The 25,769-nt window shown below is 46.3% G+C and overlaps 1 protein-coding gene across 4 annotated transcripts in view; it reads left to right on the forward strand.

The window, feature by feature from the left end:
- The window catches only part of RAI2 (retinoic acid induced 2), a 44,442-nt gene extending 20,084 nt beyond the window's left edge, over nt 1–24,358 (forward strand). For 3 of the 4 annotated variants that reach the window (XM_066545396.1, XM_066545399.1, XM_066545398.1), the window contains exon 2: nt 22,160–24,358. In XM_066545396.1, coding sequence (XP_066401493.1) covers nt 22,265–23,947 — 1,683 coding nt within the window. In that variant the 5' untranslated portion in view covers nt 22,160–22,264 and the 3' untranslated portion in view covers nt 23,948–24,358. Of the gene's footprint in view, nt 1–17,031; nt 17,237–22,159 lie in introns of those variants that run through there. The other variant, XM_066545397.1, reaches the window with a different exon arrangement.
- The last annotated feature ends 1,411 nt before the right edge of the window (nt 24,359–25,769 follow it).

The following is a 25,769-nucleotide window of genomic DNA, read 5'->3' on the forward strand; positions in this document are numbered from 1 at the left end:
CAGTGAGGAAGTCTGCATTAAAATGCTTCCTTCCATCCGTCTGTCCTCCCCTCCTCGCAGCCCCATCCTCCTTGTCCCTGGAGGAAACACTCGTCTTTGCCAAGATCCTGCCTCGCAAAAGTAAACAATATGAAAATACAATAAAATGTTTTGATTTGCTGGGCCTGACATTCAGAAGCTGCAGAACAGAGACTTACAAAAAAGGATTTTCTATAGATAGCCAGTGTGAGAAAAAAATAAATCTCTCATATTGGGCGTTATTTAGATCCAAGCATCAGGGCAGCGTGAATGGGGAACAGAAGATTTTTTTTCCAAACCTGAAGGTTCTTGGGAAGTTTATGCTGCAACATCTGTCAGCAGCTTTCTGCCTGGCATCTGTGGGTGACTGGCCTATTGCACAGTAATGTCAATATTTGGGACTCTTGTCTCTGTGTGTGTATATGTACTGTTGTTGCTTGATGCTTTAAGACTGGGTAGTGTACTGAAAGCCCTCAGAAGGAAATAGATGAGCTGAAACTTGTTTCCTCTGGGGCTCTTCCACATAACTCAGAAGAAGGCAAACAGAAATGGAGGTGTAATCCCTGGGAGATGAGCTTCCTTGGGCACTTGTCAGTTTAGCAGGCTGGGTAATCTGCTCTGTCATCAAGATTTGCAGATTAGTTCTAGTGAAGCTACTTGGCTTTGACATTTCATTAGGGAAGTTTTCCACAGTTTTTCATCCTCAGTCTTGGGGCTGTAAATTATGGCTGATGTATCTTTGTTATGTTTACACCTTCTAACATTTATGCAAGTAGATGATGGGGCTGCAAACATCTTATCTGATGAGGATTTTTTAAATCATTGCTTGTTTATGGAAGACTAACTGGGTCAAAGGCTAATTTTGGGAAGGATTTGCTTTCCCCAGTGCTAACCAATAAATTTTCATCTGGATATCGTAAGTTACCCAACCGTTATCTCCTGAAATGGGGATAAAAGCAAACATCATTTATCCTATAATCTGCAAATATTTTGAAGAGTGAACTGGAATATCAATAAAAGGGCTTATCATCAAGGTCTTGTGAGAACTCTTATGGGCTTTTGTTTAGAAAGCAAAATGTTAAGTTTAGAGACAAGAACTGTGTAGATGAGGAGGGAATATGTACGAGTGACAGCATTGTAAATTGTCTCAAGGGTTCAAGGGACCGGGGAAGGACACTGTGTCCTGAAGTCACTCCTTCTCAGAGATGTCTCTGCTGATAAGTGCCAGTAGTTGTTCCTTGTCACAGTGATCGAGGGGAACAAGGCAACGGATCACCCTGTGGGCTCCTGCAATGGTGAACAGAAATGGGGATGTGGCCTGGTTTATTTATGAGGGTGGGCTGGACGTGCCCTCACTCTACCAGTTGCTGCAGAGGACAGATCCGTGTCCTTGGAGCTTCAGAGGCTGTCAGTGTTATCCTCTCCTTCTCAGATGCCCCCTCTGAAGGGTTTCTGCCCTCAGGGCTGGGGGTGTGGGCTGTGTGTGCCATGGGCTGTGTGAGCTGTGTGAGCCCTGGGCTGTGTGAGCTGTGTGAGCTGTGTGAGCCCTGGGCTGTGTGAGCTGTGTGAGCTGTGTGAGCTGTGTGAGCCCTGGGCTGTGTGAGCTGTGTGAGCTGTGTGAGCTGTGTGAGCCCTGGGCTGTGTGAGCCCTGGGCTATGTGACTGTGGGCTGTGTGACCTGTGGGCTGTGTGACTGTGGGCTGTGTGAGCCCTGGGCTGTGTGAGCTGTGTGAGCTCTGGGCTGTGTGAGCCCTGGGCTGTGTGAGCTGTGTGTGCCATGGGCTGTGTGAGCTGTGTGAGCCCTGGGCTGTGTGACTGTGAGCTGTGTGACCTGTGGGCTGTGTGACTGTGGGCTGTGTGAGCCCTGGGCTGTGTGACTGTGGGCTGTGTGAGCTGTGTGAGCTCTGGGCTGTGTGAGCCCTGGGCTGTGTGAGCCCTGGGCTGTGTGACTGTGGGCTGTGTGAGCTGTGTGAGCCATGGCTGTGTGAGCTGTGTGAGCCCTGGGCTGTGTGACCTGTGGGCTGTGTGACTGTGGGCTGTGTGAGCCCTGGGCTGTGTGACTGTGGGCTGTGTGAGCTGTGTGAGCTCTGGGCTGTGTGAGCCCTGGGCTGTGTGAGCCCTGGGCTGTGTGACTGTGGGCTGTGTGAGCTGTGTGAGCCATGGCTGTGTGAGCTGTGTGAGCCCTGGGCTGTGTGACTGTGGGCTGTGTGAGCTGTGTGACCTCTGGGCTGTGTGACTGTGGGCTGTGTGACTGTGGGCTGTGTGACTGTGGGCTGTGTGACCTGTGGGCTGTGTGACTGTGGGCTGTGTGAGCCCTGGGCTGTGTGAGCTGTGTGTGCCATGGGCTGTGTGACTCTGGGCTGTGTGACTGTGGTCTGTGTGAGCCCTGGGCTGTGTGACTGTGGTCTGTGTGAGCCCTGGGCTGTGTGAGCCCTGGGCTGTGTGACTGTGGGCTGTGTGAGCCCTGGGCTGTGTGAGCCATGGCTGTGTGGGCTGTGTGAGCCCTGGGCTGTGTGAGCTGTGTGAGCTGTGTGAGCTGTGTGAGCTGTGTGACCTGTGGTCTGTGTGAGCCCTGGGCTGTGTGAGCCATGGCTGTGTGACTGTGGGCTGGGGAGAATGTGCTGCAGAGGCACCACTCTGGACAGCCAGGAGAAATGTGTGGCACAAGGCATTCAAGGCAGGGATCAGCAGGGACCAGGCTCCTCTTTGTGGAGGGACATCCTTGTCCCTCTCTGGCCACGTTGCTTCCTCACTTGTGCTTCTCTCCCCTTCACTGGTGCTGTCTCACATCCTTTGCTTCCTTGTCAGCCTCCTGTCCCACAGATATTGTCAACAATGGCATGTGGGCTCTGGCGCCTGAAATCTGCCCTAAGACACTGCTTTGTACTTCTGTAGCAAAATCATGAGTGAAAGGCAAAGTTTAGTTTAAAATTATTTGCCATGCTCTATTCCAGCTGAAAAATATAAATAGAGTTAACATAAGTGTTAATAGATGCTGTGTATCTTAGGACTTTGGTGATTTATGCATCAATTATGTCATTGTAAACTGAAGGTGAAGTTACACCTTCCAAAGTCTGGGATAACAAATGATTCAGCTGAACTTCTGCTGGGTCCAATCCAGGACATTTTTACTGGTACAACCAGTAAAAATGTCCTGGATTGGGCACCTTGCAACTGCATGGGTTGGTTTGGGATAAATCAGCAGTTCCTGTAGCATGTATTCCTGTGATCCAAAAAATGGAGAAATGTTCAAAATATAAGTTTGTGTGTATGTGCCCATGTGGACATAGAGACACATGCTGTTCCTGTAAAAGGTAAATATCAATTCTGATTATCTTAATATTGATGTAGCAATTTAGAAATCGCTTTCCAAGAGAAGGTGTCTGCAGTGTTACATTTACCAGCATAATGAAATCAGACAAGTTTTCAGTCCATGAATCACAGTACAGTATTTGCCATTACAATCTCTATGCTTGTATTGAGCCAGCAACACTATCCAAAGAATTTTATTAAATCAAAATGATGAAATTGAAAATCTCTATTGACTCTTCTTTGGGTCTTTCATGTTCTCTTGTGCTTTGACTTGGGAATATATTCAGTTTGTTTTTCAGACTCTATTCCCCTAGTTACTTTATTTCTCAGGATGAAGGCTGTCTGTAAAATCTTACAGCAGTGTGTCGTAAATCTCAGGATGCTGCTTGTGGTGTTTACTGGCTGCAGCATAACACACATTTTCTAATAGTCTTCATTATTGTGGCTATTTGAGAATTTGAAGCACAAAGTGTGTCTAAGCAGACCACAGGAATCTGTGGCTTCAAGGCAATGATAAGAATTTTCTTGATGGCTTAGTAAGAGACAACATAAATTTAAAGTTGATTTCTGGTCATCACAAGAAATGCTATTGCTTAGGAATGGCTTCAGTGGAGTATTCTTTCCTTCTAGAAGGCAAACTGTGGGGATATTTGTGTATGGGATTGACTGCAGGGAGAAAGTAAAATATTTTTAAAGAGCCTTAAACATTGTTCTCAATACATTTTTATTGCACACAAATGCAGCTCCTGCAATTTTAGCTGAGAACAGTTTTGTAGTTCACACTGTGGAGATGCCCTGGGATTCCATTGCTTGCCAGAAACTTTTTTTGAGCATTCAATCCAAATCAGACCTTCACAGCTGGATTGTGGAGAGCCCATGGAGGCCTGTAAAAGAGCATGGTCTGCCCAAGTACACCTGTTTACATGATCTGGCTTTCTGTGGTATGATCAAGACAAGCCTATTCCCCAGATTTCAGAATTAAGAAAATAGATCACTTCCCCCATTGTGTTCAGAAGGATTTTTCATCCATCTTTGTCAACTGTTTTGGAAACACAGTAGACATGCCTCAAGGAGTCTAATTTCTGCAAGATAAGGGCACTGCCCAGCAGCTCTTTATTTGTCCCTTCTTTCTGTATCTTCCCTAACAAATTCAGTTTTCCACTACCTCTACTTCTAGTGTTCTCTGCAGCTTCATTCATCTTTTCCCTTGGGTCAGCAGCTCTAGGTTTTCTTCTTCCATTCACCTCTTCATCTTCCCTACATATTTTTGTCTGGGGGGGCAGGAGAGGAGATGTTCACTTGGGTTTCTGTTTGGTTGATTTTTTTAATGCCCAGAATTCTGTCTCGTACCCTGCATCATCTTCACTTTTCATGTGCATCCCCAGAATTGCATTCCCCAAACTCTCTGCTGATGCCATATTTCCATGTGCTACCACTTGCTTCCATTGCAGCTAGTCCTAGGAATAAATCATCAAGGCCACTATGTCAGCAGAGTGGCCTTTCCTGGGAGGATGAGTGAGGTTTGACATGAGTGGTGGTGTTCTGCTGGAAGGTGTTTGGTGACTGCTATCAAGTGGTCCTTTGATCTGGAGACAACTCAGAGGTCCCCACAGTTCTGTGATACAGATGTCAGAGCTCTGCATCCTTCCTTCTCTTTTTGCTCCTTGCTTAAGGTTTTTGGGGCATGCTCTGGTCTCCACAGGACTGGTGTCTGACCTGCTTTCAAAGGTATCTGCATCTCTGGGGTTGATCCAATACAGCTCTCTGAAGCTGTTGCACCAAAATTCCACCCAGCTGAATGTAGGGCTCCACAACCTGAGGGACCTGATGTTAGAGCCAAATGTGCTGTTCCATAAGGACCAGCAGCTGACTTTCAAGGCACTTGTGGAGAAAGTAGTTATGCCTACTTGCACAAATCCAGACAACATTTAATTACTTCTTACAGCCCTGTTTTTAAGGAAAAGAGTTCCAGTGATCTGAGATCATCTGGAGAATGGTGTGGCAACCTGATCAGTTAAATAGGCTGAAAAACACTTACATTCAGATGCTAGTGCTCACTCATCAGCACAATGATTGTCTCTGGGTTAATAATAGCTCTCTTTTTTCTTCATTTATCCCCCAATTTTACCCTCTAATGGAAATCATGCCTGTCACATGTTTAAAACAGATTTTCTTCACTGTGCGTATGGAGGAAGGTAAAGGAAGTGATAAATCTCTAAAAAACAATATGATAAAATAAATCCTCTCTTACTAGGGGGCTAGATATTGAGCTTTTTACTCCTCTGGAGTCTTGATCTGTAGATGGCCCTGCTGAATGTAAGATGACTTCTGCTGCAGCAGGACTTGAAATGCCAGAAACTATCCTCTTGCAGTCACATGGGAACCCCAAAAACTGAAGCTGTAGATCACCATACCAGTGAATAACTGGTGTGTTGTCTGTCAACAAGGAATAGATTGAAGGAACTGAAAAAAACCAAAAAGCAACCCCCAAAAACCTGGTAAAAATTGGCCCTGTTTGAAACAAAGTAAATAAAAACTTTGGGGTTTTGAGACTTTATGACTTTCCCTTTTTTGCCTTCAATAATCTGAAGAAAATCCATCACCCTTCCTACCTGCTTCTGACACAAGAAATATTTTATACTTAGTTATTTCCCTCTGTTAGCATCCGATCAATAACAGGATCAAATTGCTGACTACATGCTCATTCCTTTCCTCACTGTGTTGGTGCTGTTGGATATGGGCAATTATTAACTGAGGATCAGAGTGATGCAGCTGCTGTAACCTGATGTTTATGTCACACCAGTACCCTACTGATGGATGGGGTGGTTGTTTGGCTTTCTCTCATGGAGACTATGGGGCAGGCTGGGGCTGGTGCTGAACTTCTCATCCCACTCTGGTGCAGTATCAGGATCCTCTAGCTGCAGTTCAGCAGCAGCAGTGATGGTTATCTCCCAGCCTGTCCTCCTCCCTTGACCAGAAGAAATGGAGAAGAGGGGGAAGGCTTTTGTTCCTGCAGGATGAACCACTCCAGCAGCAGCCACAGGATGCGGAGGGAGCGGATGCTTTCTGCTTGCAGTCCTCCCTGTTCTGTGGCAGATGGGCTTCAGCTAAAATAAACCAGTATTCTGTGAACCTTTGAAGTGCTCTTGTCTTCTGAGTCACTTCCCTGTCACTGACGGGCAGTGTGATGCTGAGGGATGTTGCCTTGCATCACACAGATGTGCTCAGCCATTCAGGCCACTCAGCCTCCCACTTCATTTCCTACATGAGTGGCAGCTCTGCCTTTCCTGACCAACATCTTCCTTAGGGGATTTTCTGAGACAGTGGAAAGCTAGGACCATTGGAAATGCACAGAGCTTGGTGCCACTTCTGGGCTCTGAATGTCCCTCCCTGCTTTCTCTCTTTGCAGATTATTTGTCCTAGTAGAAGGATCTGGGAGCAAAGCCATCAAAACAGGTTTTCTTCTCTCCCATCTTGTGTGACATCCACTGCGCAGATAGAAGTGTGGCCTCTCAGGGTGAGCTGGCATGCACACCAGCAGGGCTCCAAGTGAGCCAGACCACCAAAAATCAGGAATCACTTCATTATTCTCGATTTTACATCATACAATTAAAGAAAATCCTGATGTTGGAATGCTCTGGGTTTTCATCTCTCTACCTGAAATTGCCAGTTACATTAAATAATTTGTGATGAGTCCAGAAGTCCCCAAAAGCCTAAATGCCTTTTGAATGAAATTGCCTGTAGGTCTATTTTCTTCTTGAATCAGTCCAAAGACTTTAATTTGATAATGTTGAGATCTTTACCCTCCAAACAATATAATTCTTTCAGTTTTAATTAAAGAACTTTTTTCCTTTGCACTAGACTGATTCTAAATGGGCTTCACTAAATCTTCTTATGCTGTAAGTAGCAGTGACCCAGATAAACACATTTAAAAATGCAACTACTGAAACTACAGTATGTTGCCTTTGTAAGACGCAGCAAGAGAAAGACTAAAATAGTTCTGTATTTACAAGGGTAACAAATAGCATTATATCTTTAATAGCAGATTCATAGACCAGTTGAATTTTTTCATATTACTTGTACAAATCTGTATGAAATAAGTGTTGCTTAGTTTGGAGTCAGAAACTTAAAAGTCACAAAGAGGCACCTTCAGTGGCTTTTTGATGTAAAGTCTGGGCTCTAGCTCCAGCCAAACCCCCCCAGTGCCCACCAGCCACACAAAGCCAAGGTCTGGGGAAGACAGCTGTACTTCACTGGCTGTATCAAGGATGTTGCCAAAGGGCTTTGTTTAATGTTATATGAGTAAGCCCTTTCTAGAGTCCTAAAAATTGCTTGATGAAATAAGGGGATGCTGCCCCTTGTTCCAGATGCACATTTTGTGTGTCAGTGTGTGACAGATGCTGTCCAGGATGCTCTGGAACCAACTTCACGCTGCTGTTGGAGTGTGCTCCAGCTACCTTGTTCAGATCTGATTGAATGTAAACACTGCTGCTCCAGGAGCAAATGTGACCAGAACTTCTCTTGGTAACTACTGCCCAAGCCATGAACAGCATGGAGGGAGCTGATGGAGCTCAGGAGTGGTCAGACTCAGCTCTGTGTGGTGGCAAGCACCCTGTGGCTGTGGCTGCTGGACAGGGAGAGCCAGGCGCCGGCGGGGCAGCCTGTGGGGTGTCCTCACACCCCATAACTTGGTAAAATGCAGAACCTTTCCACCACTTTTGGTTTTGTGGGTTTTTTTAGACATTGGCCTCGGTTGTGTTTACACAAAGAAGAAATATACACTATCGGGAAAAAATGGATAATAAATAACCTTTAATTAGCGTTGAAGACACACAGAGACCTAATCCCTCAGTGTCTGTTTAGACAGCTAAACCCAAACATGTGCTGAAGGCTGGGTCCTGGAGAAACCTTCACCCAGAGCAGGGGCTGAATTGTCCTTAATCACTGTAAGAACTGGGCAGAGTTTACTGGGTGTTAATTGTACTGGGTGTTTTGGGGTCTTCAAAGATCCACACCTTTCCTTTAATTTATTTTTGGTAGCAGTATGCTCTCCTGTTTACTCTGGTTAGCATTGAGCTGTAAAATTGCTATTGTCAGATAAAAAGTCAATGTATTTTATTGATTCTTCATGCTTTTGCAGCATTCTGGGGGAGCCTTTCCACTGGACATGGAGGATGCCTGGGGGTGGCAAGATGAGTGTGCACTGAGATGCATTCACCATGGCAGCATTCCATGTGAAGTGATGGGTGGTGGCACTGACCTCACCAGTGAGGTCCATCCTAGGGCTGCCATCCCTGGAGATCACTGGAATTAACCTGCACAAAGTGTGTTCGGGGAAAGATTCAACCCTTCCAGTTGCATCAGCCAGCCATGGAGATGCAAGTTGGTTGTTGCAGCCTGGCCTGTCCTCTCCATGGGGAGAACTGTGGGTGCTGAGTTCAGGGCAGTTCTGGTGCCTTCTTGTTGTGGAGCACATCTTGACAGAGTTTATGGTTGCTGTCTGTGCCCTGGTGGCCACCCTCCCCAGGGCAGCCATGGCCAGCAGCTGTCTGCTTGGCTTCTTGAACCGTGACACCTTTTCAGGGAGGATTCAGCTGAGGTCATAAAGGGTTTGTGCTCACCAGGGGACAGCTGTCTCCTCTGGTTTGTGCTGCCCAGATGTTTACCCAGCTCGACCGACAGTTTGGCGCGGGAGCGTGTCCACTGCCAGGCAGTACAAACAGTGCTTTTTCTTGGTTACCACCTTGGCTCTCAGGGCTTCTTTTTCAACCCCTGTAGTGGTGCAGCTTGTTCCTGCTGTGCATCTCATATTGCAGACGCCTCTGGTTTCCCTCGGCCAAGATCCTGGGCAAAGACAGGCCAGCAGCAGCCCCTGGGAGCCCAGTGGCCTGGCACACACTGCTTCAGTACCTCACAGAACCCCCATCCCTGCACGTGGGGTGCCCAGATGGAACAGCCCAGCTGGAGCCATGGAGTGTCTTGGGGTAGTGTGGGACAGAGCCACATTTTCCATGCAGAGGACCTGAAAGGTGCAGCAGCTCTTCTGGTCAGCAATGGCTTCACCCCTTGAGCATGGGGCGAGTGCAGAGACCAGATGCTGACTGTGCCACTGAAAGGGATGAAGGAGAGCTTTTGAAGGTGGCATCTGCCCTCCCCCTTTGCCAAAAGCAGGCTCTTCAATGAACATAGTTGTTTCCTTAACACCCCACCAAGAAAATACAGAATATTTTGTACGTCTTGGGTGCTCTTGTTGTTTCTGTCTGCAAGGGTGTCATATTCATAGCCAAGCTTGCTACCAACATAAGCATTTGCCTGAGGCAAGAGGAGAATGTGCCATTTCTCACAATTTACACAGGCTATAGGCAGTTTTTATTCCCTAAAGTTACTATATAATTTAAACTATTTCCTCCTTGTTTGCTAATCTCCCAGGCTCTGTTGTGCTTCTGTCAGGGACTTGGAGCTGCAGTAATTCAAGCCCTCAGTGCCCATCCCTGTTCCCTTGGCCATACCCAGTGCACCCACAGAGACAGGGGAGGGGGTCACTCACCCTGGGGATGGGTTGCTTAAGATCTGGTAGTTGGGTACAGGGAGGGTTGGACAGGCACAGGTGGCATCCCAAGGCTGTCCCCATTTCCAGGAGTACGTTTGGTGCTGGCCCTATCCTAGTGGGAATAGGCATTGGCATTGGTGCCACCTCATTGCATACCCAGTCTGAGGAAGAAGGACCAGGTGCATCACCTGTGACATTGATCCAGTGGGGGGTGGGGTCAGTGGGAAGAGCTGGTGCCTCGGGGCAGAGAGGACTCAAAATGGTTAAGCCTTTGGGAGTAGCAATGCTGTGGCATTCCCCACTCCATACATACAGTGCAAGAAAACTCTTTAGCTCTAGCTACATGAAAAATGTATCAGGAAAATGTATCACTGCCTGAAACAGAATGTACAGAAAACATGAGAGACAAAAGTGCCTTCAGGCGTCCTTGCTCAGAGCTGCTTCTCAAAAGGGCTTCTGTGGGGCTGACCTTCCCCCAGCCTGCTCTTACACTGCAGCTGTATTTGCATTAGTGCAGGAGAAAGGGGAAGCAGCCTCAGGCCGTGTCCTCCCATTATTACAAGGATAAGGTACGACATGGTACAGCCATGGAGGTTTTTATTTGTGTGTTATTTGTTTGACTTTCCTAAAGGGAGAGCCTGTGAGTGGTATGTTCTTCCCTAATAGAGCATCACCTTACATTTTCATGGCAGTCTGCTCTGTCTGCTGTGGTGGCCTGAAGAATCAAGAAGATTGACAGCAAAAAAAATTACTTCAGAACTGCACCAGCCTGCTGGCAGGTCTGTTTGGAGTTTTTTCACTGTTATTTTTATTCTTCTTTATTTTTTTATTTCATTTTCTTTGTTGTTGGTGGTAAAAGAATGAAGCTACACAGACAACTTTCTTCCTCCATTGTCTACAGTTCATGTATACCAAAATTCAGTTCTTTGAAGATTGACTGTGTGAGGAATTAATGCCAGGCTGCAGCTCTGTGTGCCCTTACATGCTGGTGTGCAGGACCTCTTACACCCAGAGCTTCATTGCCATAGAGTAACATCACCTCACCAGGAGAGCTGAGCCACAGTCATGCTGTGGACTGCATTGCTAGACTGCTTCCTGAGGCTGAGCTGAGCAGCCAAATATGAAATCTCCCAGTCAGATTTATTGGAGTGAGCTGGTGACGTTCCCCAGAGGACGCAGGATCTATGGTGATGGATGACGCCGATCCATTAACGTAGTAGTCTCATCTGGGAAAGATGTAATTGTCGTTATGCATCCTGCAGTTTCCCTAAGTTTTTCTGAACACATAATAGCACACACTGCAGTGGAAATTACTGGTGAAAAATGCTGCAGTAAATATGTCAGAGGCTCTATATGCTACAGCAGTGTTCTTCTCTTCTGGAACCATGCAGCCATCATTAGGGGAGGGGTAGGGGAGACGATAATAACAAAATTTGGTATAGTGCACTCATCATGATGTATGTTCCCTCCAAAGGTTTGATGAAAAAATATGGGCAAGACTGACCTTGTTTCCTTTTGCAATAAGCATCTGCAAAGTATATTCGTGTTGACTGGTTCACAGAATCAGGAAAATGCTATTTACTGCAATAGCAGTGCTGTTTTTACAGCACTGGTTGCCCTACCTGCATTTCCTGAAATACAGCCCTTTTCCTCTGAGTAGTCTGAGTCTGGACCCCTGATGACAAAGAGCATTATTACTTTTTTTTTGTAGTCTTGGCATAGTTTGGAATAGTCTCACCTCCATGCATTGAGAGCAGCGTGTCGGTCAGAGCTCGGATACCAAAGCACCTGGAGAAGACTATGTTGAACTGGCTACATCATCTTCCTTCATAGAGCATCAAATTAGTACAATTCAGACAACATTAGGCTGACTAGAAGTGCTCTGGCAGCAGAGAAACATGATGAAGAGAGAGGAAAAGGCACACTGGAGGAATGCACCCACAAGGAGTGGCCAGCAGCTCTTCTGAAAGGGAAGGCAGCCTGTGCCACCTTAGTGAGGGTGTGCGTGGATGTGTGTCCACTCATCCTCTTGAGTGATTGCAGCGGTAACTGGAATCCAAGCTGAGGTCTGTGCTTTGTGCCAATCATGTGCCAAAATGACTGCTGCCCATGGGACCTCACAGTCAAGTGGATGAAGGAAAAAGGCACGACACAAGTGCTTGCTTGTATGTGTGTGCATGTGGGACATTTGTAGGCACTACAGGTAATGCAATTTATTGCAATCTGTAATTGCAGACAGACCTCAACAAATTAGAGAGATGGGCAATCACCACATGAAGTTTAACAGGAGCAGATGCCAGGTTCTGCACCTGGAACAGGGCAACTCTGGCTGTGTGCATAGACGGGGGAATGAGAGGCTGGAGAGCAGTGCCATGGAAAGGGCCCTGGGGGTCCTGGTTGATGCCAAGTTGAACATGAGCCAGCAGTGCCCCTGGCAGCCAGGAGGGTGTGCCTTGGGGGGCATCAGGCACAGCATGGCCAGCTGGGCAAGGGAGGGGATTATCGGGGTGTGTTCAAGAAGCATCTGGACAACGCTCTCAGGCACATGGTGTAGCTTTTAGGGTATGCTGTGCAGGGCCAGGAGCTGGACTCTGTGATCCTAATGGGTCCTCTTGAGCTCAGTATATTTTATGATTCTGTGATAACCTGGACTGGTTGACTGAGCAGTGGTAGCCTCAGTGGCACTGAGATGCAACATGACATATTTTCAGTATTTTCTGTTATTTGCATACTACTTGTGGTCAGATCCATCTGTCAGAGGCGTATTTCCCAGTTCAGTCTAGAGTCTTCTAGGAGGACAAAACTGGTCATTGTTGAGAGTTTTTGAGGTTTTCTTGTTACATCCATTAGCACCATCATGCTGCATCTCATGCTGGTGTTATTTCGAATTCAGTCAGAATTCATCTGACATCTTGTGCATCTTGGCATGGTGGAGAGAAGAGGTCAATTCTCTTCCCCTCAAAGTCAAACGAGGAAACACCTGGTACAAATGCTGTGAGGAAAGCATGTGTAAAATTAAGAAGAAAAAATGCTGCATTTTTTTAATCACATCACAGGAGTCTTATATTTTTCTGTCTCTTATGAACAAAATTCTTGTAGTGGTTAAAAGTTTTGCAAGGATGAAAATAGGGGGCCTTCTTTTCCTGAAAGTTTTTTCCATCCATACATTACGAGATAGGGTGGTGCATGAGTGCTTGAAATCTGCTGTGTGCATACTTTCTGCTGAGGATTAGTGCCATTGTGTAGCTGATGAAATGTTGAGCTTGGCTTATAAAAGTGATGGGGAGGGAGAGAAGGAGAGTCAGTATAATAAAGCTGAAACTATGAGCAGAAACTTGATTTTGAAGTGGCAAGCTGATGGAGCATCTGGTTACTCATGCTAGTGGGAAAGGACAAAGCCTTAAATAACCATATTTTGCACAGAGGGAGGGAAGATTCCTCTATCCTTTGGCTCCCCAGGCACCTTTGTATCTGCCTGTGCTCCCAAGTGAGACCCTGTCCCACAAAAGAAGATAAACTGATGAGTCTGTTCTTTATTGCCAGCTCTTCATCTCTACATCTTCTCATTTGGGACTACATCAGTGTCATAAGAGCCACCAGATCTATGGGCAGCAGAAAGTGTTTATCCTTGTCAGCCCATGGGGGCAGGCTGGGTGGCACACACGTGTGTGAGGAATCACCTGCATGTCCTTACTGTGTTTTTAGGCAAGAGCATTCATATGCCACCAGAAAGGATCTGTGAGCTGGAAGGTTCTGTTTTTCACTTGGTTTTGCTTTTCTTCTCATTATTTATTTTTTTAAGCCAGGCTATGTAAGGACGATGCGAGGCTGTGTGAAAATGTGGCTTTCAGTTGATTTAAGATGAGTTACAGAAGTGTTGGAATTTGCTATTCTAACCCCATGGCTTTATAATAAAGCTGAGGTTAACCCTATTCCGGCCCTGTCTTCACCAAGAAAAAGTGGTTTTTAACTGGAGCTGGCATGCTGTCAGGAGAGGATGGGAAAGGGTTTGCAGTGAGTCTAAAGGGCTGGGTGTCTCAGGGCAGGTGTGGTACTAGTGCACCTCACATCATTTACAGGGTTTGAGCTGGTGAGGCTTGTTTACTACTCAGGGGGGTAGTCTGGTGAGCTTCACTTTTGTGGCTAGTTGGGAGACAGAAAAAGGGGTCAAAACCATGTTTGAATAACAGGGAAAAGTCAGATGCTCTGCCTGCAAAAGTGGCATAGCAATTTAAGAACTGATTTTCAACTTTACCTCACTAAGCTGTTGGCTGAGACCTGTTAACACATCCATGGCAGAGTCCCTGTCCCTCTTACCAGGAGTAAAACAGTCACATCAGCAAGAAGAGATGAGCAGTGGATGGCAGCCTTTGCCACACTGATGCTCATCCAATGCTGGAGAAGATCAAGTGGATGTGGTAAAAATATCTGTGCCTGGGATCAGTGGAGAGAGTCAGAACAAAATAGGGAGCCAAGTGTCTCAGAGCAGTGAACAAACCTCCACTGGGGAACCAATGAGGCTTTGAAGTCATTTCACTGATATCAAACTTGGAAATCCTTTGTAAGAACTGAGATGCTTTATGGGCTGTTTAATAAAGCACTTGACTGGGAAAGGAACAAATATTTTATTAGGCTGACACTGAGTGCTTTTTGTTTCAGGTTTTGGGGGAAGCAGGGCTGGCAATTATGTTTAATTGGTATCCTTTTCCTCTTGTTATCATTGGTGTATTGATTGCTGGAAAAACAAAATGCGTGGGTTTTAAAATTTACTGTAAAGTAAGGGCTCTCTTGTTTGTTTTGTTTAGCTCTGTGTACTCAAACCAGCTCATTTTTCTTTCCTTTGCTGGCGAATATAATGTTTTGATTGAAAATGATACTAAATAATCAGTTAAAGGGGATATTTAATGACAAGAAAAATTCTCCAAAATATTTTTCCCATAGGAAAATCAAGCACTTTTTTAAGCCTAAAAATGCAATTCTTCCTATGATCCTACTACAAAAGGAAATACATGGGTGCACAGCAGGCATGAAAGCCATGGAGGTTCAGGTATAGTAAATCTCAGGAACTCTGATGCAAGACAGATCCCTAGAGTAAGTTCAGTTTTTCCCTCATATAGTTTTCATTTAGACATTCTTAGACTTGCACTCCACTGTCAGTTTTCCTTCCCTGTGGGAAGCTGACCTACTGTATGAGAAGAAAGCCTGGTAGATGAGAGTAGAGCAGTTGATAGTGAGGAAGGCCTTTGTCACTGTGTCCCATAAGATCCTCACAGGCACACAGCTGATGCAGGGGCTGGATGAGCAGGCAGTGGACTGGAAACTTGCAGAACAGGCCCAGCAGCACAAAGTCCAGTTGGGCTGGGTGATGAGGGCTGTACTCCAGAGGTCAGTGCTGGGTCCCACCCTGCTCAGCCTCCTCATTAATGGTTGGATGATGGGCACAGTGTACCTGCAGAAGTTTGCAGATTACACAAAACTGGCAGGAGTGGCTGATACATCAGAGGGTTGTGCTGCCATCCAGAGGGACATCAAGTGGGAGAATTGGGCTCACAGGAGTCTCATGAAGTTTGCCAAAGAGAACTGCAAAGCTCTGCACCTTGGGAAAAGCATCAGTACATGACAGGGGCCACCCACCTGGAAGGCAGCTCAGCAAGAAAGGTCTTGGGTGTCCTGGTGGACACCAAGTTGACCACAAGCCACAAAAATGATGGGCTAGAGCATCTCTGCTGGAGGAAGTTTGTTTTTTGGGAAGGTGCTGGTGAGAAGACAGTCCCCCAGGGCTGTGCAGGCAGCACCTTCCCATGGGAGGTGCTTAGGGCTGGGTACTGACACATCTGTCCCAACACAGTGCTGCAGCTGCTGATGTCCCCATCCCAAGGGACAGCCTCATGCTTTGAAGGAGACATCTGCACACAGCCAGCTGTGTAGGGGGAAGCTCATATAAACAGGTACTTGCTTCTACAGTCACAAAAACAGCAGCTTGTCTTCCCAATTTGAACAGAAATTGGGAGCACAAAAGCTGCACGGAGTCAGAAGCCCCAGCTGGGTTGAAGGGACATCACTTAACGTGACTCAGCAGTAATTATGGCTGGCAAATTTATATTTGTCCTCCACATGTCAGATTTAATACAGCAGACTTCCATGCACTGTCTCCACCTCAGAGTATGTGTTCAGCTCACTGGAAGCTAAGCAAGTTGATGCTGTGCAGATGTTTGTGTAAAATACCAAGGATAAAAAATAAACTATGACTGTAAAGATTTTATTTTCAGAAACTTGGTGAAAGGTTCCTCCAAGCATGATGGTTCAGAGACCCCAGGAACAGGCCTATGCTGCAGATATGAGAAATATCAAAGATTTAGGATTAGCAAGATCAATCTGAAATAATTTCAAGGTAGCCCTGTTTTTATAGTCCTGACTTACATGTAATAGTGTATATGGTGTAAGCAGTGGTCCTTTTGGAAGCAGAGGCCATCAGTTAAGTGTTACAACCAGTTAGTGAAATAGTTTGTGAATGGAGTAAAAGAAAAAAGGAAAAGGCATCCAGGAGTACAGCAGCAAGTGCCATTTCCCTTATGCTTAGGGTATGTCACAGTTTCCAGTGCTAATGCAGGGTGTTTTGTAAGGCTTTCAAATTGGGTATAAAAATTCAGTACAGGTTGAAATTTGTGAGGAAAATGTTCTATTCCTTCCACAGCATTTATTGTCTGTCTTGTATATATTGCCCTTGGGAGTGAAGGCACTGGTTTCAGGCCCATGATAGGATTTTTTTTTCAATTGCTCTGATTTGTTTTTAAACGAGAAAAAAGTGATTTCACTTCTCCCTGGAATGGATTGCTAACTACAAATTGTTGACAACAGCGATATAGTTAGCAAATCTATGACTCTAAGGTGCTCTTTGCAGGCAATTAGCCTGTGCAATAGGCAGACAGCCCATGGTATTTATTCAACTGAACTATTTAAAAGACCAAAGTACCATCAGCTAGTCAGGCTGCTGCATTTGAGAATGATCATGCTGTGTGCTGAAGCAGTGTATACATATTGTCCATGTCCCATCTATAACATGCCATTTTGCACTGCTGTAATGATTTCGTTTCTCTCTTGTTTCCCCAGAGCTTAACAGCTTGGATGGGAGCCTTGACACAAACAGCTTTGCTTCTTGAAAGGATCCACAAATGCAGCAGTGGAAAGTAAACCTGTTGCATGATTTGCTTTGGAGCATTATTTCTCTAGCATCTTTTGAAGTTGTCTGATGAGGTGCTTATTTTAACTGCTCCTTGGCAGCATTCAGCTTATCCCCCACGGTGTAGCTTCCACAGAGTAAGAAGTACCATGAGGCAGTCCTGGTCACAGTGCATGGTGAGCAGAAGATGTGCAGAGGGATGGGCAGCAAAGGCTGTAACTTCCATTACCAGGACTACACCAGGCATTGATACCCTGGTGTAGTCCTCCCTTCTCTCTCTAGCTGGTGCCAGAGTGAATCCTGCCCATCTTTCCAATGCCTTTCTCTCCTTGCCCTCAATTGATTTTGAATGGTAGCTCCTAAATCCTAACAGGGAGTTAGTTGGGTGCTTGAGTTTAGGGTAGTGAGACGGAGGAGAGCAGAGCTAAACTGGGATGTTCCCTTGGTGCCCCTAAGAGGAGACAGAGAAGTGCATGCCCAGTGATTCCCTTTTTGTCATGACCAAGCAGTGGTCATTGAGCTCCTTTTTCAGAGGCAGTGGGACTGTGTTTGGGGTCCAGCTGTGAGCTGGCAAGAGGATGAAGGCCAGCTCTCCTTAAGAAATACCCTGTGGGTCTCCTCTGCTCTGCCTGCAGAGGAGACCTTGGAGGCATTCACCATCTGCAAGCAGAAGGGGGACAGGCCCCACTGCCCTCATGTTGCCTCTGCACCCAACTGACCTCTGTGGTGTATCAAAAACAGCACCACAAATGGTGCAGCACAGGGGGGAAGGCAAGCTCACTACTAGCTGTGAGTTGATTACTCCTTTGCCCTTTGATGCTTGAGGATTACACTACTAAAAGCATACACAGGGTAGCCAGGATTCTCAGTCCCAGGTGCCTGAATGAATAGGTGAATCAGAGGGTAATGTGAGAGGCAAACACTGCTGAAATCATTTATGGGTTTCACATGTGGGAGAGCCCACCTGTGTGTTATTTGTGTAGTAATAGTTCCACGTATTTGGTATATGAAAGCTCACTTTATTAAAATACATTTTTTCTATTTTAGCAACAAAACCCCAGTAATAATATGGTAAAGCCTTTGTGTATGGCTGAAACTACAGAGACCAAAGAAGCATGGAAGATGATTTGTAGTTGGTTGGATCAGTGACATCAAGCAGCGAGTTTTGGGAAAACACTGAAGTCCATATCCAACCATAATTTTGTCCCCAAGCAGCTCTACTAAGTCAAGATTTTTAATTTTCTGTTTGTTACTGTGTTTGTACTCAAGGGAAGCCCTATTTTTCCAGGAGATACTGAGCTAGGCATCCCACAAAGGGAGCATCTAAACCTTTCCCATGGTGAGCACAGTATAATTTGAGTTCTGTGTAGGCACGAGGTACAAGCCATGGTACAGGCATAGTGCAGGGAGAGCTGTGCTGCAGCCCCACAGGAAGGCACACAGCAGCCCTGAGAAAAGTCTTGCACAGCCATCAGCAGGAGATAAAAAAAATAAGCTGGAGTTATCACTACCCTTCCAAAGCATTTGTGTATAGCTGAGATACCATTTCCTGTACAGTCACACACATCATTGCATAGTGCCATGAACTTGGCTCTTATCAGCACCCTGATGGGAAAGCTCAGGTTATTTACAGTAGGGCTTGTTCCAGTGTTCCAAGCTTCTTCTCAGTTAAAACAAACAGCAAATTAAATATAAAATAGATAAGTAGGGAAAGTGAAATTGATTGTCCAGGACTGAGGTATGATAGGCAGAGGAAAGGCATTAAGGCACTTCCTCTAGATTACATTACCTTCTTTTATGTATATTAGATACATGAAACTTATTTTAAAAACTGGATAACTGAATAATTTATGTGTAGTGAAGCAGCAATTTTAAAAGACCCAAAAAGTCCCCCAAACCCCAGCATATTCTTCAGGTTGATTTTTTATTACACAAGTATAGTATAGCTATCACTGTTAGTACCAATACTGAAAATTTGCTTCTGTTTCAGTCACTTCCATGAGTATTTGGGGTTTTGTGTGGTGTACGCTGTGTACAAAGTATATAAAAAAAGGGAGTCCAAACACCTTTGGACAACTTCAGACTGTCTCTTGATCTCAGATCCTCAAAGTTTCCTCATTTGAGGCTTGGAGACTTGGATCCTTTTCTCTCTGCCTGCTTACTGACCTTGATAAAAGATTTTTAGTCTAACACGTGTTTAGCAGCCCTGGGATTCCCTCCCAAATGAAACTAAAAATAGCTTTAGAGGGAGCAGGATCAAGTTGTGCTGGACTCCACTGTACCTGGCAGCCAGATATTGCCGAATTCCAGGCTGTGGGCAGGATCAGGAAATATTTTTAAGCATGTATATATATTTTTATATATGTTAATTTTTTTTCTGTAGTTATGACATGCTCTAGAAGCAGGTGTACTGGAAGTACAGAAAAAAAAGGTACACTTCTACATAGGAAAAGTGAAGGGGGAAAAAAACCCACCCCAAACCCATAAACCTGAGTCAAGGGCTGCACCTCACCTTTCTTGTGTCCTTCTCCTCACAGAGAGGGGCCCTCCCAGAGGTAGTGACCTGGCTCCCAAAAATGTATATTTACAGATCCCAGGCACATATAGGATTCCGTGTGGAAAACAATATTTGACTGTGCTTTGAAAAAAACCAGCCAAGCTTACAGGCTTTTCTCCATGGTTTCTGAAGGTGATAGATGAGCTCTTCTTCCCCTCATCTCAGTATCTCCTCTGCCTCCAGCCCTGTCGCCTTTTAAAGCAACAATGGGGGAATTTTATTATGTTTTATACTTTCATCTTCAGTGGTGATCTGTCTCTTTCTCCATGGGTCCCTACAGCATGCTAATCCCTCAAGTCTCTTACACAGCATAATTTTCATCTTAATTTTTTTGTTTCTCAGTGTTTAATGGTTTTGCCAGGGAAACAGGGGGTCATTTCCTGTCCTTACCAGATCATTAATTCTCTATGAAAACACCGCAATCTCACACTTCTCAAGCAAACAGAAACATTGGGAAGAGGCAATGTCATGTGCAGAGCACTCAGCTGTGCTGCAGCAGCTGGAGGAGCAAAGATGCTGGTGTGCACTGCAGACACCAAAATGGTCATTTGAAAAACAGGGAGGGAGAGATTATGTAAGAGCAGAGAAAATGGCTTTTTTAATTCCGTAACAGAAGTGACGATGTCTGTTTTTTTCAGCTTAATCTGCTGAGCTGTCTCCTCAGTCTTTATTTTTATAAACAATTACTTTTTTTTTTCCCAAAACAACACTGGCCAATGGTTTTCTTATTGATACTTGTCACTTTCTGAATAAGAAATTTGATTTTTGCTCCTGTTTTCAGTGCTTGGGTATCTCTGCCTTCCTGTAATCTGTCATAGCCAAAGCTGGAAAAAAGGAAACAAACAAACAAAAAAAACCCCAGCCCTATATTTGTGAATATTTTCTGCAGAACATTTCATGAGATGGGAAAAATCCAGAATTTTTCTCCTTAAGCCAGCAGCAGGAGGGGAAAATAAATGACTCATGTGTTTACTTTTAAAAATCTTTTTTAAGAACTCAGATGTGCTTGATAAATTATTAGCATTTCACCCAACCAGCCTGTGCTATCAACTCCTGGCATTTCTGTAGGTAGTCCTGAGCTTGCTGTAGTATCTCACTGCCAAATCCAAGGACTCACAGGTCTCAGGAGAGATTTAGTAGATATCCCACTTCCTTGTCTTGGACATTTTTAAGCCTCTGTTTGTGGATTTTTGGTTTTTTCCCCTTTTCCTTGACCTCTTTGCAGGTTTGTTGGTCTTACAAAACATCTGTGCCCGCAAACAATTTCTGTAAGCACCAGAACCAGGGAGTTCTTTATGTGCTCTTAGGCACATCCCCAAGCCAGGACCCTTCACCCAGACAATTTCAGTTTCAGATGGGGCTGCCCTCCCTGGCATCTCCTGGCATCCCAGTACCGGTGTGTCTGCAGGACATGGGGAAGTGCCTTGCTCCCATAGGCTTGGGTACCGGGGCAGTGGTGATGGCACATCATTTGCTCATAGGGAGCAGGATTCAGCTGTGTGCTGGTGAAAAATGTACATTTGGGGTGTGCTGGTGCTTCCCCATGGTAACAGAGTTGAAACTGGACAAGTTTCCATGGTGATTATTACTACGGCAGGATTCTCTTCACACTTCAGGAGAGGCACGGGCAGCACCAGGCAAAGCAGCCAGGCATCAGCCAAAGTCTGCTGGCAGCAGCTCACAGGGCAGAAATTCTTTATCCTTCTCAATAAATGGATGCATAGTGCCATCAATTTGCTGATTTTTTGGAATTTTTTTTCCCCAAGGCAGGGAAATTTTGATCTTTAGGGGGAACAGGCTGCATATTACACCACGATCATGAACAGAAACCATTCCTGCCCTTTTTAAATTGCCATTTGCTTGGTTGATAGAAAGAGTTGGGCTGTCAAAATGGATTTTAAGTTGTTTTCATTTATTTTTCCCCCAAGTCTTTAATGAATCAGGTGTCTAGTTCACATTACTGTCTCTGTCTAGCTCTGTGGCAGGGTAAGCACTGGAATTTTGGTTGGTTTTGCTTTGCCATTTCATGGCTGTGCTCCTTTCTGATCCTGCACACAGCATTTTCAGGAGGAAAAAGGGACAAGTATTGAAGGGGAATGAAGTACCCCCTTCACGAATAGTTGAATATTTCTTGGCTGCAATACTTTTAGAAATGTTTGTTTTGGGGTTTGAGTTAAAACAACATGCTGTCACTCAACTCTGATGTGCATTGTCATTATGTGAAGCTGTGTTTAAAAATGTGGAATGGGCATCCTGAATCCTTGTTTCAGGCTGTACTGAGAGGGTTTTTTGGCTGCGGGCAGTCCTTAAGGCCATGTTTATGGCTAAATATAAGTTCCTGAAAATATTTCGCACAACACTCAGGGCTGTATGTATATCCTGCATCTCTGTATGTATAGTACACTGTATTATGGAGCCGTTGGCTCGAAGTGTGGAAATGTTTAACGGCTTTTCTTTGGTGACAGGGTCTTTAAAGGCAATTGCAAATATTATTTTAGGAAAGAGATTTATGTGGTGCCTAAAATATGCTTCTGGCTTGCAGGCCAAATTATGTCGGTGCTGATGCTCCTGGCAGCGTGGAGCCGCCGCGGGTCCCAGTGACAGCGATGTAGAGGTGGTGCTGGCGGAGCCCAGGAAGCCCTGCGACATGGAGGAGCTGTACAAGGATGCCCCCAACCTGCCTATGGACGTCACCAACTCACCCTCGGCGATGGCCAACAATAAGCTGGAAAATGGGGTGGCTCAGCTGATCACAGCAGAGGCTTGGAATATCAATTCGGCCGACCTGATGAAGAAAGCCCTTTCCCCGCTGGTGACAGTCCCTGCGCCCTCCATCCTGACGCCACCGGCCGAGTCGCAGAGCGGAGTGGCCCTGAAGGTGGCGGCCACCGTGCTGCAGCCCATCTGCCTGGGGGACAGCCCCGTGGTCCTGCCCATCCACCTGCAGGTCGCCGGCAGCGCAGCCCCACAGATGCCAGCCACCAACGCTGCCACCCCCTACGTGATGACAACGCAGGGCCCGGTCCCGCTGCCCGTCCTTCTGGAGCAGCACGTCTTCCAGCACCTGAACTCGCCCCTGGTGCTGCCGCCGGGCGCTGCCTGCCCCGCCAGCCCCCTGCACGCCGGCCTCTTCTCCGGCACCGCCACCCCCGTTGGGCAGCCCCAGCTCCTGGACCCCAAGCCCTCCGGCCAGGCGCAGGAGCCCGTCCTGCCCCCGGTCTTTCAGACCCCGGGATTCGCCGCCGTCCTTCAGGACCTGTTTCCCTCACAGGGCGCCCTGGGCTCAGCCCCCTGTCAGCCGCCCCCCGACTACGCCACCCTCCCACCGCAGGCCTTCAGCTCGCCCCTGTCCCCGCTGGTGCCCCCTGCTACGCTGCTGGTGCCCTACCCCGTCATCGTGCCCCTGCCCGTCCCTATCCCTATCCCCATCCCTGTCCCCATCCCTGTGCCCCACGGCGCCGAGGCCAAGGCGGCCCCTGACCCACCCAAGCCTCCACTTTTCACCCCCCAGTCTTGCAAGGGCACCCAGACACCCCTGGAGAAGGAGGAGACGAAGCCCTTCGAGCTCCTCCACCCACGGGAGTTTCCCCAGCTCAGCCGTCACACTGTCATCAAGATGGGCGGTGAGAACGAGGCCTTGGACCTCTCCATGAAAGGGCCGCCCACGCATCGGGCCAGCGAGGCGGTGCCGCCGCCGCCGCCGCCGCCGCCCCCTCCGCCCGAGGACGGGGCGCTGGACCTGTCCCTCGCCTCCTGTCGCAAGCCGGGGGCGCCGCACGGGGAGGCGGCCGGCTCCGGCCCCGCCACCACCGCCGAGGTCGGTGCCCACCCCGCCCCGGACAAGCTCCCCGGGCCAGCCGCCCCCTTCGGCCCCTGCAAGCCCCCGGAGGCGGCGGGCAAGGCGGAGGGCAGGGCCGCGGGCGGCGGCGCGGCCGAGCTGCTGCGGCAGCCGCAGAAGTGGCTGGTGGAACAGGCGGGCAGGGCGGGCTGCGAGCCCAAGGCCGGCAACAACATCGAGATCGTCAGCACCTCGCAGACAGCCAAAGTCATCGTCTCCGTCAAGGATGCCGTGCCCACCATCTTCTGCGGCAAGATCAAGGGCCTGTCGGGGGTCTCCACCAAAAACTTTTCCTTCAAAAGGGACCTGCCCCAGGACTCGGTGCTGCAGTGCTACGATGTGAAGAGCCCGCCCGAGCCCCGGGACAGCGCCGAGGCCCTCAGGAAACCCGTTAAAAACAGGAGCGTAAAGCTAAAGAAAATGAACTCGCCGGAGATACATATTCTTCCAATCAAGAAGCAACGGCTGGCTGCCTTTTTTCCAAGAAAGTAAATTATGGGTTTTTAGAATTTTAAGATTATTATGAGAAGAAGAAGAAAAAGTAATAAAAAAAGATGCACTCGGTTTTAAACTCATTTAAAACTTTAAACTATCTTTGTAAGTTATTTTTGGGGGAAGAGGGAGAGGATTGGATGTAGAGGCCCTATAAGCTGGGTTGGTTTGGTTTTTTCTTTTGTTTTTGTTTTTGTTTTGTTTTTTTTGTTACCAATTTTTGACTTTTCATGGGAAACTGAATAAAAAGCAACCTATTTTTCAAGCAGATTGCACATTTTGCAGCTTTAATGGAGTAATGGATGAGTCAGAGGGGTAAGAGCTATTTTCACTGCCATAAAGTGCTTTGATGATGTAACTCTTCATAACAGTCGGAATGGAAATTTCAAAATAAATGTTTGTACGTGCTAATTGGTTGCGGCATTCTTTTCTCATTTCCGAATCGCTTTCAGGCTACAAAGAAGGTCGTGCAAAATGTCTGTAAGCTGCAAAGCGCCACAACTGACTTGTGATGAGCCTAAAATGTTAAAAAAAATGTCAGGCTAAGAAAAATTATCTTGTCCTGCAGCAGTGTCGAAGAGCATGTCACAAGAGCCGCTAATGATGCACCCAGTGAGCTACCAGAGGAGTCAGAGTGAGTGCTACAGCCTAGTGCAGGTTCACTGTGAGACACCCATAGCAAACCATCTTAAGTAATATTATCAGTCATTTAAAATAGAAAAGCCTAAAAGTCAAGGGAATTTGGTTGCCAGGGGGCAGGAGGGGAAAAAATAATCACATAATTTTTCCCAGCGTGACTACAGTTATATGGAAAAGTTGTTTATTGTTAGTTTTTTACGTTTCTTCGATGGCTGAAATCAATGCACATAAAAGAGCGAGAGCTGTGTAACTTTTATCACTCAGCAGTGTACAAAGCCGCCCACGTCAATGCAGAAATGTGAATGTACAATTAAAATAAAGTTCTGCTAGGTTCAGTTTTGCACTTGTCTGTGGAAATGAGCTGGAGGTGAATTACTGTCTGTCAGCTTTGGAGTTCATATTCATAGAGCTCACTGGCAAAAACAGATCCTGACCAAAGGACAAATGTGAGAGCAGGAGGACAGTTTTTTGGGGGCGCTGCATTTTTTGTGGCTATACCTGTAGAAAACTTTTGTTACAATTTCAAATTACATGTTCCTGGCAGGGCACCAGGACTATCTAAGTAAAAAAAGCCATTGTAAAGCCATCAGCTGGATGCTGTCACACACTAACTGTGCCTGCCTTTGCCTGGCTGCCACCAGCCTATTTCTAAGACTCCTCTTGGACAGCTTTGGGAAGGTTTTTGCAGTTGTTCACACAATGAGAAGTTGCTCAAAGGAGCAGCTTCAGTGTCTCAACCCATAGGCACCAGTGTCATGCCAAAATCTGCTGCAAGTTTTGATAGCACTCATTATTTGGAAAATGAATCTGCACTATGAGGTTAGGAAGGGCATTATGTTTCTTTCTTATGTTTCCTTGGCTGAAGGATCACTTGCTTATTACAGAAATGGAAGACTTTCACATAGGCATAGCATCAGTTCTGTCAAACTCTTGCTTTTTAAGTATTTTAAAGCCTTTTATTTTTCCCTGAGGTGGCAGAACTGATGATGTTCAGAAGAGCATAAAGTGTTGATGGATTCATTAATGTTTAGTCATCTGACTGTATTTTTTTTAAATATCTTTTTTTTTGTAATTGAAAATACTCAGCTACTTCGTTTTTCTCCTTCCAAGAAACTGCTAATGAAATATGTCATTTGTTTATTGCAGTGCAGAGGCTGAGGATTTCAATGTCCCTTGGGATGGC

This window comes from Molothrus aeneus, chromosome 2, assembly GCF_037042795.1.
Source record: "Molothrus aeneus isolate 106 chromosome 2, BPBGC_Maene_1.0, whole genome shotgun sequence".
Lineage (NCBI taxonomy): Eukaryota > Metazoa > Chordata > Aves > Passeriformes > Icteridae > Molothrus > Molothrus aeneus.